This window comes from Diadema antillarum, unplaced genomic scaffold (genome assembly GCF_040938485.1).
Source record: "Diadema antillarum isolate AM-2024a unplaced genomic scaffold, OU_Dant_1.0 seq00000764_RagTag, whole genome shotgun sequence".
Lineage (NCBI taxonomy): Eukaryota > Metazoa > Echinodermata > Echinoidea > Diadematoida > Diadematidae > Diadema > Diadema antillarum.
In genome coordinates, this window is record NW_027271654.1 from 155,182 (window position 1) to 169,781 (window position 14,600).

General features: G+C 37.6%; 1 protein-coding gene across 1 annotated transcript in view; it reads right to left on the reverse strand.

Moving 5' to 3' along the window:
* LOC139738668 (uncharacterized) overlaps positions 1 to 14,600 on the reverse strand; it is a 200,088-nt gene that overhangs the window by 148,145 nt on the left and 37,343 nt on the right. The window contains 2 exon segments of the mRNA XM_071649281.1: positions 8,803 to 8,904; positions 9,993 to 10,133. Coding sequence (XP_071505382.1) covers positions 8,803 to 8,904; positions 9,993 to 10,133 — 243 coding nt within the window.

Below are 14,600 nucleotides of genomic sequence, written 5' to 3' on the forward strand. Positions count from 1 at the left end.
GGGGGGGGGGGGGGGGGAGAAAGACAGATATTTGTTTTGGTTAATCGCACCTAATCTTCAACTTCACATACCCCAAGCATGTCTTTCTTCACATTTCGATTTGTCACCATAATGAATAAAAGTTGGTCGTAATCAATCTGAGTTAAGGGGAGGGAGGGGTAGTGTTGGGTGGGGTAAGTGGGCAATGGCCACTGAAAGAGGGTCTGTGCTCTCACACGGCCCATTCTATCTCCCTCTTGTTTCCCCATCCCTCCCCCCCCCCCCCCACTCCATTTGATCCCTAGTGATGTCAGAGACATATCCAATTGCCACATAATCCTATCTACTTCAGCCAAGAGGGATTAGCCTGTGCATTTAGTGGTTATTTTTGCCCACTGTCACACACAAGCACACCCATCAACTTCACTTGACTGACCTCGGTTATTTGAACTCAAGTATATGTATTTATCAAAAGTAAAGACCTAATTACCATTCACAGAAGATGACAACCTTTCCTTTGTTCATTGTACTGTCAAATGTAGTGCCATGTTGGCCATTTCAATGGTTAATTTTCTGCTGGATGAAATTTAAGAGTTCAGTATCCTTAAATACAAAAATGTTTTATTAGTAACTTTTTTACATACCATAAAGATGCCACTACTTTTAGAATGTTTCCACTATTCAGCTGAGTATTAAATATAAGGTATAGTATAGGAGATTCTTGTGTAGTCCATGAAAATACACAAGTTATCAAACATGTCAAAATTTCATGCATACCTTCACAACTTGAGTTGTCCCCAATACCAGAAAGTTTGGCTTAATGCTTGCCAAACACATCAACAACTAATTAACATTCAATTGGATTCCATACAATGAAAAATCCTTGAGCATGTACAGGTAGGAGGAATGGCTTAAACTGGAATCATATAATTTTTTGACTTACTGATAACGGGGGTTTGACATTGGCAGTGGCCCAAGGCCACTTCAAATTGATGTAGGGCCAGCAAACATTTAAAAAGCATTACTTTTGGTGGCATGACCAGGTAACTAGGATTCAAAATAGATTATGTTTCCTTTAATTTAGCCCACCTGCATTTCTTTTTCAGGCCATCAACATTTCAAATTTAATGATTTTAATGCTCCAAATGGGCCACTAGAGAAAAAAGTTAGCATGAGCCCTAGAAACCTGACAAACTGGTGACGATATTTCATTATTCTTTCTTCTCTTTAATTGACTCTGCCATATTCTTGAGTGATGAGCCCCCAGCTGAGATATATTTGAAAATGGCTGATGGCATGGCCTTTACCACTGTTTACTGCAACAAGATCAGGAGGTCAGGAAATATCAGTCCAGGCCTCATGTGCCTCTTTTAAGGCCATCTACTTTAAAGAACATGATTAAGTCTGATTGCCTTTCCTGAATGCTAGCATACTGGCTGATGAGAAGGACATATTAATAGACTCTATAGAGTAAACAAGTCACACTGCACTACCTGCCCCAGGAGAGATCATGTGTACCTCCCCCTACCCCATACCTTGGCCAGACAGCCCCTGGGAAACCATCCCTCGTGGAGGATAAATTGACATCTAGTATAGGGATCAAGCTGCTGTTAATGGGGGAGATACAGAGGGTTTTCTCTATGGGCCTAATTGATGGCCATAATTACTGGATCCCTTTCAGACACCATAATGTTTTTCAAAGTGTGAGTATATAAAAGAAAAGCAATGGACATCCCTACCATACTTGGGCAGGTGAAACTTAAGAAATCAATGAAAATGCCATGTTAAAGGGCTGAAGAGTACTTACAATGGGATAAGTCAATAGGGCACTCATTAACGTTTTACAAATTCTAAATCTAATAATTTGAACAAAAAGAGAACATATCCAGTCTGTATTCCTTTCATCATGAGAATGCAAATGCAGTTATTACGAAAACATAATCACAGATGCCTGTAACTAGGAATTCACTCATTTTGCAGCTATCAAAGACATGCAAGATTATGCATTATGACTCGGCGCATGGTTTTTGTAGCATAGCGTATCTTCTGAAAATGTCTGCACGCGAGTCGAGATACTTCCACGTATTTAAATAAAAAAAAAAAAAAGGATGGGGACACAGGAATAGCAATACCTAGTGCTATTCTAAAAACCATGCTTAATCCTGGGACCAGACAGCTGATTCTGCGGTTGCCCCGGCATTCACCTCAGTCGCCAGGTTGAGATGAAATGGGGGGTGGGGGGAGAGATGCTGAGGTAACCCGGCTTTTTGTAGTTTCAGTTAAAATGTCTTTCCTTTGACAAAACCAGCCACATATTATGCTCCCTTCCCTGATCCTTTCTACCCTTACTCATCAGCATGTGACAGAAAATATAAAGAAATATAAAAAAGTCCACCATCCCCCTCCCCCCCCCCCATGCTTATCATATTCTTTATATCGCTGGCTTAGGGAAGAATCAGGGAGGGGAGGGTAGAGGGAACTAGATGTCAAGGCAACACTTAAATCACATGTTTGATTACTTCCTGTGTGTCTATTATTTCAGCCACTGGAGATATTTTATCCCTTGCAATGCAGCGTGCGTGCATGCTTGTGATATCTGATCGGGAATCTTTGCTTTTCATGTCATCTTCATCATACTTGCATCAATCTCTACAGCATGAGATCATTTATGTTGGAGAATAGTTCTTGACTATTTAACAATTAATCTACAACTCAGTGCTCACTGTGGCACACTTTGACTTCACTTTTGACTTCTTTGTGCCCTGTTTGGGGGCAAAAATGTAGAGAAACACTGACTTAATGGCAATCGGCAATCTTTGCTTCTCGTGTCATCATCATCATATTTGCATCAATCTCTATACGTACAGCATGAAATCTTTTATGTTGGAGAGTGTTTCTAGACTATTTAACTATTAATCTACTACTCGGTGCTCACTGTGGCACACCTTGCCTTTACTCTTGACTTCTTGGTGCCCGGTTTGGGGACAAAAATGTAGAGAAACACTGACTTAATGCATCTAGAATCATAAAATGATTTACGTACACTTTGTGCTATCAGAGTCTAAACGAACAATCTTATCACTTTTCATCATTTGTATGTGGCAGTTAGAGTTCACTTATGGATAAATGACTAATTTTTAGTGATCTACATTTGCCAAGCACTATATTATACATTCTTTGTAGATATGGGGGGGGGGGGGAGATGTTGTCAAACTGAATTAAAAGACAAGAGACTTGCTATCATTGAGCAATTTCTCACAGAATCTCATTTTAAAAAAGAAGTTAATTATATGATGCATTTTTTTCTTTTCTCTTTTTTAAGCCACAGACACTGGCAAAAAATAAATATCTTTTGTACAGATTAAAATGGTTCATTCTGTAATGTAGAAGTAAAGTGATAAAGTATTCAGTGTCAAAGTTTAAGAACACATGTAAATCCCTTATCATTACTTGTCCATCACAATGAAATTTGTTCTCATCATGACATGGGATCGGCCTAGATATCAAGATGCAGAAGTTTCACACCATACAAATTATCACATTCTGCATTTATCAATCTTATTCTAAGGGCACATTCTAAAACAACTCTCAACAGTTGTGTGTCTTCTGCAATGGGCCAAAGACCAGAGATCATTTATACCCATCAACAACAGCTTCAGACTAAATCACCCAAACACAAACAGGAAATATGTAATCCCAGCATTCTCTACCCAGGGGAAGATGTCTAATTGCGTCTAGTTAGGTGAAATCCTTAAGTTCGGACAACCAACAAGTTTGCGACCAAGTTTGGCTCTCTCTGTAATTGTTTGTGGCCGTTTTGGGGGCCGGAAGGAACACCAAATTAAAAAAAAAAAGTTTGGGGGTCAAAAGAGCGATGTCTCGACATTAGATTTGAACAGCAACAACACAAACAAAATTGAAGCGTGACCTATGCTGTGTAGTGTGAAAGTGATTTAATAGTACTTTTAGCTGTGCTTTATCATTTTAAGATGGATTAGTTAGGGTCAATGTTAGAATCTTTGCACACATAGAAATTGAGAATGTTGCTTAACTTAATATAGAACAGAGAAAAAAAAAAACCTGGCATCATTCATGATTTCAAAGCTCTATGATATATTGACATTGCATGAACACATTAGCCATTGTGTGAGTTTGAAAAGAGGGACTGAAAAGATAAATTAGTTGGTCTTTATTATTTTTATATTACTACAGCAGATAAGAGTGCAGCATGATACCCACATGAATGCAGATATTGGTACTATTGTACCATAGAAGCTTTCTGTAAACTCTTCTCACACATCAACAGGCATTAAAAACCTGACTTGGAAATTCTTACCATAATGGTCAAAATCTGTACCACCAAATCATATTCTCCACTCCTCACTCACATTCCTAAATATTATTTCTCTCCTAACTCCCTTCTATCAGCAGAGACAATATATCAATCTAGATCATGATTCTTTTTCTTTTGAAAATGAAAAAAGTTACACTTTTACATGGATGTATGATAAGTTCTAAGCTCCATTTTCAAATTCATCTGGCCATCTTCTAATTATTTGAATCCTTTGCAACAAATTGCTCTCTCCCTTTAATTCAAATCCCTATGAATAAATTCGTTTATACCATTTCCTTCAGTACTTCTGTTCAGCTAAAATTCACAAAGACAATACACACATATTAATCCTGATTCTGTGTTGTCTCGGGAAAAGAAATATGTGTGTTATTCACGCTTGGTTGTGATATATAATACATCACGAGCCTCATATCAACTTTGAGAGGTTATCTTCTCCTGATTTGAATTGTCTGCCACCACGCTAGTTCCCTTCCTATTCTGAGGGGCACATTTGACTTCGCGGAGACGGCATCATGACTCTGTAATGACATTGGCATTCACAATCGGCAGGGCTCCCTTACCAGTCTGCTGTCTCCATTATGGAAATCATCCTCCATGTGAGGGGCCCCAAACAGTGAGGGTGTTATGCCTGGGCTTTCTCTCCATCTCCCTCTAAACCCTCACTGAATCCACAGCCTTAGATATGCAAATTATGCAAATGAAGCAATCATCCAGTAAACAATCCCCCTCCCTCTGAACACACAATAACACACACACATACATACAAAACTTGCAATGATACAAAACTTGAATGATTGTTTCTCTTCCAGGCTGTTGTACATTTCCAAAGAATGCAAGCCAATCTGTAGTTGAAAAGACTTGTCTGTGAGAACCAAGTTACACCTTGCTTATCAACTACTGCAGCTTTTATTTCAAAGAACAGTGAGCATGTCAGATACATACGTCCACACCTGCAAATATTTCAACTTTTTGGCCCGCCTGCCATCCCAATCTTTTATTATAAAGTAAAATATTAAGTATGAGGCAAATATATTAATGCAGTAGAATCTACAGACCTATTCGGTTTTAAAACACTAGCTTATTTTGGACATAACTGGGTGGCTTCTAAAATAAGAAGAAAAGATAATTCAATGGGTTTTATGAAATGAGTCAAGTGCATTGCTATGTCAGTACATAAATCAACTATTACTAGGTGCATTTGGAGCCCCCGAGTCTTGTTGTACATACATGTGGCTAGTTTGTTTGTCTCAGTTCTACACTTGTCCTGAGGAGCTCTTAAAATTGCACACGCTTAATTTACCTGTGAGTGTTTAAAATTCACACTCATACTCTTATCAATGTTGACAAGTAAACCATCAGATGTTTCCAAAATTCTTGAGCTGCATCTATACTTTTATTTTACAGTCTTTCTCATACACACACAGCAATAACTTTTCAGTTCTCAAATATGCCACAAACGTCAACTTTCTCTGATTTAGCAAGGGGCATGATGTTGGCACTCACTTTTGACACACTAGGTAGCAGATTACAATGCAAAGCGCCTTTCATTGCTAGACTTAACAAAGCTCATAATACATGTATGATGAGTAAGTAGAAGGTGTACAGAGAGGTAGGATGCTACAGAATTCATAAACACTGTGTCTCTAGTTTCCTAGTGCCTTACATCTACCCCTTGAATCAATAATTCATTCATGTGGAGATATCTCAGCTCTGGAGAGCCACTTCTCCTGATGTCAACTAATTCGACCCACACAAGGGCAAAGGAAAATCAAGTTGTACTCTTCCAAACACCAGAGGGCTCTGTGCATCTTCACCACACACACCATTGAGTAAGGCAGAGTGTTGTATATATATATAGGAGAATTGTGCACACTTTGCCCGTGTCTCATGATGTGGAAGAACTGGGTCATAGCAAGCCTGTACATATTATGCTGTCCGGCGGCCAACGCCCACTTTCTTGCTGAGCATGTATTCGGTGCTTTCTACGCGTAATCCTACTCACTGTAATATCAGATGGTCTCCTAATGATACTCTGGATGATCTGTGCTGGTCATGTGTTTTACATGTATCACTATCCCTCTCCGACAGAAGCAATCAGTCTGTAAGTCAGTTGTGCATCATACAATCGGGAATATTCAATTAAATTTGATGAAATTTTCCCATCAATTTAGCGCTTATTCACGTCGATTTAGGGCATTTGCCAATCCTTTGCAGCAAAAGGAAATAATTCTGATTTTGTTTTGACTTGATATCATATGAAATAAATGTTACATAATATGTTTTAGAAAATCTTATTCATTCCATATGGATGAGTAACCAGTATTATATGAAATTGCAAAATCATGTTGTTGTTTTTCTTTCTCTTGACAACCAAAATGAACTTTAGATAAATCTTACATAATGAAGGAATGCCCCTTCCCTCTCCCTAAAGAAAAAAAATGAAATAGAATCAGAAACAAAAACAAAATACTCATTACTTGTATCAATTGGAGGTAAGTCTAAAGTAAAGATTGATTGATTCCACTGTTGACTTGAGAAATTGAAGAATTCACATCCGTATTTCTTTGTACTACTACTACTTCATGAAATACCAAAAGAAAGAATGAAAGAGAAAATTGTCTTTTCCTCACGATTACATGCTGCTTACAGGAGACTAGTGAATGAAAAACAAAGGTTGGTGACTTGTAACATATACTGAATAATTATCATTGTTCAGTGAATGAGAACATACTGAAACATTAATTTGAAATTGTTCCCTCGATATATTCCAACCCTCCCATGAACAGTCAGGCAATCCCTATATTGATGTATGATCCAATATGCTAATATCATATCATTTGCCAGCAAAGATGTAGACATGCTAGGACCCTGCACAGATAGTGTAATATCCAGGCCTCGAGATTAGGGGGATGAAATGAGCTGCTTGCACATGTAACATATCAAGAGAAATAACAACACCTTAAAAAAAAAAAATCCCAGGTACTATGAAAATACTGAGGATTCTCTTAAAAATCCTGTTTAAGCCACGAATAAAAATTTAGGTTAGAGTATTATTCTGCATCTAACCTCTGTGGAAAAGAAAAAGGAGTTGTCACGGTACATCCTATGTGTGGCTCTTACTATCCTCCAGAACTCAAACTGCTAGCCTTTGCTGATTCTTTTCCAATACTGCCTACCCACTAATTGGTACCATGAATGCATTATAATTTTTTCAGGAGTCTTTACATATTGCAAAATTGAATTAAGTTTCTATCAAATGTGCACAAGTAATATATGACAAAAATACAGAATCACTCAGTACTCCAGGTAAGTAAAGCGGATTGGTTTACAGTGTGACACGTACAAGAGCCATGACACATGCTACCTTAATTTTGATAAGTACATAAGAGAAATTATAAATACTGAACATGAGGGCTATTCTACATAATGAAGAGCCATGAGTTGTCAAGTCTAAACGTGGTTATGTGCTACACAGAGTCAATGACATTCAAAATGTGTTCAAGACAAAGTCAACTTCAAGCATGCTTTGATTTGATTAATGTGCTATTTATTGTTTGCTTAAAATTCATACACCATTCATATACTATTTAAGGTGTGACATGAATATTGATTACTACTCGATCTTCTCCACTATCTTTCCACAAACGTTCGAAACCTGAAATGCTGGCTCCTACATAACTGAATGTAAATTTCGCCCCTCCCCTCCCCCAAATAAAAGTACACTTGTAGATACAAAATCCCCTGAATGAATGAATGAATGAGTGAATGAATACATGAATGCATGAATGAAGGAATATACAATATTGATTTCAATGTTATTACTGACAATGATTGTTCAAATTACAGAACTAGTACAAGGTCTTGGACTTTGCACTGAACACAGCTGCTATTGGTCACGAGTTTGTTTTTATCACAACGTAAACCAAAACCAGTGACATACATTCAATCATACAATCAATTGTATTTAATTATGATACAGAACCTGTGTCCACATATCAAAACAAGTTGCAAATGACTGTATTTTTGATCAATAAACAGACAGCTGTTTGGGTTGAAATTGGTTGTTAAAGGGCTGGTATAGTATTGGCGGAGATGAGGATTGGGCTTTTAAATTTTTGTGAGATGCCAAGAAATCACTTATGAAGTAGTACAGAGCATACCATTCTAGGAGGAATTTAAAGTTTATCTGATGAAAATCGACTATGGAATGGCTGAAACATCCCATTTTATTAGGATTGCGCTGTTTTGGATATCTCAGCCATTTAAAAACCAATTTTCATTATAAGAATATTGAATTCCTCATGGAATTACATGCCCTTTCATATTTCAAAAGAGGTTTCTCATCTCACCAAAAACACCCCCCTGAAGTTAGGTCTCAACCAAAACTATACCATCCTATTAATGAATCGTATCACTGTCAGCCACTTGGTTGTAACTAGCATCAAGTTAAAGACTGATCCTGGACTTACTGCATTGCTTGTGTTGATGTCCGTGCTCCCCTGGAGGTATTCCAGAACTTTGTCCAAGTTGCCGCCACGGGCAGCTCGCAGAAAACTTGCATTTCCGTCAGTCTGGAAAGATACAGAGAAGCGAGATGTTGTAGGAACTCACTACTTCTTTTCAAAATTGTGGATGGCACTTATTTGAGGTAGAAAGTTTTGAAGATCATTAAACTCCAGCTCTCACTTGATGAGAATATATAGATGTAGAACAACTTGATGTAAATGAGATGTCAAAGTTCCTAACATTATTACTGGTATTTGACACCATATCAACACCTGAACAAAATTATTCCTACAACTTCTTTTTTTTAAATCTCTATACACATGTTTCAGATTCAGATTCAGATTTATTCAACACTTTCGGTAAAACAAAACAAAACAGGAGAATACAGTAAATTGACAACACCATAATAACAAGAAAAGAATTATCACAATAAGCATCAATACGAAAATACAATACATTTGAAAGTGTTCGGAGACAGACAGAAAGGCTATGCCTTATATAAAAGTCCTGTCCCCATACTATTACTACACCTATCTGTAGGTGAGATAAAATATCTTACACATTGATAAGGGTAGGACCATCAAGCTCACATGAAAAAATTCCAGAATCTTAACCATTATTACTCTACTTGTGCTAGAAATGTAAATCCCGAAATCCAGAAAGTTATGGCACTGACAGTATTAGTGCACCAAGTCCTTGCCGTTGTTGTTATGATCATCACGATTACCATATTGACATCATGATTACAAATATTATCACTTTTAATCATTACTAATAATATTATCTGTAGCAGGAGTAGTAGAAGTAGTAGAAGTACTAGTAGTAGTCGTAGAAGTAGTAGTAGTAGTAGTAGTAGTAGTAGTAGTAGTAGTAGTAGTAGTAGTAGTAGAAGTAGTAGTAGTAGTAGTAGTAGTAGTGTAGTAGAAGTAGTAATAGTAGTATCATTGTAACAATATCAAAATACTTTCATTATTGATCACATATCAAGCGCATACAATTTCACTTTATCAACTGAATGCACAAATGCACATCCTCTAATTTTTGTTTGTTTGTCTGTTTATTTATTTATTTGTTTGTTTGTTTGTTGTACAGAACTGTAGTCTTTGTGAGCAGCCCCAATCAATGAAGACTTGGCAGGCGGAGGGAGACTCACCAGCATTGCGTGCTGCTCATCGGGAGAGGAAGGGGACTGTACAGGTTGGTGTTTCTCAGGCTTGTCGGGCTTCTTGGGCGGTTTCTCGGCCGGCTGCTCTGATGGACCGTTCTCCTTACCAGCGGCTTCCGGGGCTTCCTTCTGCAACGAGATGGAAAAGAGAGAGGAAAATGTTATAAACTGGAACAGGACGTATGTCTTTGGAACAGATAAATCCTGCTTTGATAAGCACTGATGAAACAAACTCTATTAAAATCGAGTAAGTAACATATTCTGGCACACACACACACACACACATACTCACATATACATGAATGTAGAAACCAGTGTAGAAATTTTTCTTTACAATAAGCAAGCTATGATTGGCTCAGTTATCTAGACAACACAGTCTGTCTTTTATCAAACTGGCTTGAAGTGGCAACGGTTCTACCAAACATTATACCGTAGAAGTGTGAATTGATGTGTAAATTTTCATGTATTCTGCACAACCAGAAACTAGCGCAAAATAGAAATACATTCGATGAATACTTTGATAGTTATACGTAACACCATTTAATGTTTTGATTCTGCAGAATGAAAAGAATGTCTCATTCACTTTACCTGGCCGAGCCCGAAAAATTACACACATGAAAATATTTTGGAAAACACATGTAGGCCCTCAAGGATAAAGATGCTAGGCGGGTCATATAAGAAATCTACTGGGGATAACACAATCTCATGGGGAATGGGGTGAATAGCAGCTGCATTTAAAATCCACCTGCATTCATTTGTACACTGAATAAATCCTATGCACAAATAATGCAGACAGGTCATGAGAGATTCTTACATATATGTCAATACATTCACTGTGAGTGTATACGGTGCAAAAGTATTTGCAATGCGTGATGCCAGTGCGTGTGTGTGTGTGTGAATGTGTTTCTTATGTGTGTGTGCGTATGCTCATTTGTCTGTGTGTGCATGAAACTGTTTTCATGCTACTGGGCATACCCTAGATGCTGTTCAAACGATCCATCAATGACACAGACATACATTCAGACAATCATGTTCTCTGCAGAAAAGAAAATGTCACGAGGTCCCGGCCTCACCAAGTCACATAGTGCCGACGAACGATGCTGCCCACACAATAATCAAATGAAATGATTATGAAATATTCCCCCACCCCCAGCATTATATCAACAGACTTGGCATATCTTTATTACAACAAAATTACATGACAGTATTTTGTAATGGACTGGAGAACGTAATATGAATTGGCGGGGCTGATACCCTAAAATTTTACTCAAAGCAAATTCCATTTCACCGAGATGACACATGGAATGTAATAATGTTTTGTCTTAATTTGTTCAAGAAGCACATCAGATCATAACGGGGGGTAGATAGACAGAAAGACAGATAGATCATGGATGTAGAGATTGACAGATAGATAGATAGAAAGATAGATAGATTGATAGATACATAGCTAGATTGATTGATTGATAGACTGATTGATAGGGAGAGAGATGGATACACAGACATATAGATAGATAGATAGATAGATAGATAGATAGATAGATAGATAGACACAAAGACAGAAATACATTGTAGATAGACAGACAGACAGATGGATAGATAGATAAATATATAGATAGATGGATAGATGGATAGATAGATGAATAGATAGATAGATAGATAGATAGATAGATAGACAGATAGATAAATATGATTCCCCCATGCCAACCAGTTTGTGGCTTTGCTTCCAGGCACCTGCCTCTCTGCCAGCTACACCAAACCTAATTATGGGAGAGCACTCAGAGACACGTCCATGTGAAATTTTGAGTGAGGGACACTTTTAGAGTGGTCTGCGTGTATGCAGTGTGCAAACGCATTCAGCCAACGTCACCTCATCTCAAGGCTAATTTACAAGGAAACAACAGCATTCGAGGTTCTCCATGATATATCCTTACATCCACCTTAGGGCAAAAGAAAATCCCAAGTACACTGTCATTTTCCTGATTAAACCTTTCATGACAATGTTCAACATTTTCCTGCAGTCCTGTACTGTAGTGTAGTGCATGTTTTTACACAGTTGCCCTTAAAGGGAAGGTAAACCCAAAGAACAATGTGGATTGAGTGAAAGCAGCAACATTAGTAGAACACATCAGTGAAAGTTTGAGGAAAATCGGACAATCGATGCAAAAGTTATGAATTTTTAAAGTTTTGGTGTTGGAACCGCTGGGTGAGGAGACTACTAGAGGATATGACGTATGAGTGGACAACAATACAAAGAAAATATAAAGGAAATTCAACAAAAATTCACTTTTCTAGAATCATGAAAGAGCAATGGACCAACCGCTTTCAGAAAGCAGGGGGAATAATTGCTACCCTTAACATATGTCAATATCAAGTTGATGGAATTTGTAATTTTCATGAAAAATGAATTTTTTGCAGAATTTTCTTTATATTTTCTTGGTATTGTTGTCCACTCATACGTCATAACCTCTAGTAGTCTCCTCACCCAGCGGTTCCAACATCAAAACTTTAAAAATTCATAACTTTTGCATTGATTGTCCGATTTTCTTCAAACTTTCACTGATGTGTTCTACTAATGTTGCTGCTTTCACTCAATCCACATTGCTCTTGGGGTTTATCTTCCCTTTAAGAATATTGGAGCACACATAAAACGTGACTAGGTCCTGCCGGATTTCAATGTTTCTTGAATGCCTACAAATGAAGTTGATTTTTCATAGCATACACATCAATATTCTACAAGGATAATTACAGTTAGCATTGTTTGATAAATATTACAACTATAAATTTGAGTGCAAAGGGACACTGATGCACTATGTGTTATAAAAAAGTGATATACATAATGATAATTCTTAACCATCTTTATTATTATCATTGTCCATACAGCATTTGAATTGAGCACTTAAACCATCTTGTTTCTACACCATTTAGTATCCCAATCCACATATCCAACTGTTCAATCTTATATTCCAAACAGAGGTAATCTTTTCCTTCTTTGTTTGGTTCATGCAAACACAATTTTTCAGATGGGTAAAGATTACCATCATTCTGCATATATCTATTCTAAAAAGAAGCAACACTTCCTGCATCACCGCTGCCCATGATTTCATCTCATTTTGAAATTTGATTGATTTAGCCTTAAATCTACCATTAGTGTCACGTTTCCAGTACCCATCACTGCCGTGCCTGTAATACCCCAAATGGCAACCCTGGATGAAGGAACAGCCGTTGCTATTGGCAACCCACTCATCTCCAGGGGGAACCAGGCATGAATTTTACTAATGCTCCAGCAAAGCTAGTAAAATGCCCCTCATCTGTCTAAATGTTTGTGGGAGATATGGTGGCAACTGACACACGATACTATTGTTTATAATAAAGCACATTTCATTTACATTTCAGCACTAGGGGTGGGGGTATTTCGCTTTTTTCCCCCAGTTTATTCCCTGTTTTTCAAAACTTTGACATACGGTTGTTCCTTCTTCACTGCACCTCTCCTGAAGGCAAAATAGGATTTGATTTCAATATGAAAAAAAAATGGGCATTGCTATAGTTGAATCTAGATTACAAGCATACACTTTATATAAAAAGTAGTGATATTCATGCATGTTCAACAACCAGTACTTTTCTTCTCACTAGTACAAGAATGTTCTTCCTCTTCCTTTCCAAAGCCTCATCAATAGCATTCATCTATAACTTTAACAGATTCTGATTTTGAGAGAAGCTATATTCATTGTAGATATTAAAACATACAGATATATATTATTATATTCCACATACTAAGAATGTTACAATAGGATTGGTCCAGAGCTGATCACGTGATGAAGCGTAGTTTTGCCCATCACATCACCTGAGAAGAAAAGTTTGTTACACTCTATGTTGATACTAGTAGTCCCTTTTGTTTCGCTGATCTCCACACAGTCCACACAGTCCTAACGCAAGATGAGTACGCGCGAAATAAAAGTGTGTTGCACTGTGGACTATCATGTGACCTAGGTCACTTGATAGTACACAGTGCAACGCACTTTCACTTCGGTGCTGCGCGGTGCGCGCAGCAAATTCATTGTTTTGTAATGTTATCTAAGCGCACACGTAGCCTAAGCCCTAAGGATACCTAAAGACAGCTAAAACGGTTTCAGATGTGGAAAAATATGGGAATTTCTAAGACCCTAGATGTGGAATATAAAGCAAATAATCAACTTTTAGTTTCAGGCAATGAGACAAACTATCACTTCCTCGGCGATCTGAATGTGTACGCTATCTTTCCTCAGCTGCGCTTCGGAAAGATAGCTACATCCAGATCGCCTCGGAAGTGATAGTTTGTCCCATCACCTTCATCAACGTTGATTATTTGCTTACTGTAAATGTGGATATTTTTGTGCTCTACCAAGTATGATGATCTTCACGTGTTTTTAATTCCAAGGAATGAAGACATTACATAGTGGTACATACAGCAGGCACAAATATTCACATCCTTTTATTTTCATGCTAGTTTTTGGTCGTGCAAAATGCATGAAAAATTCCACAGAGCAAAAATTTCCCCTTGTACAGTACATTAAGATTCACAAAATCTTACTCCTCTTAAAATAAACTTATCATTAACTT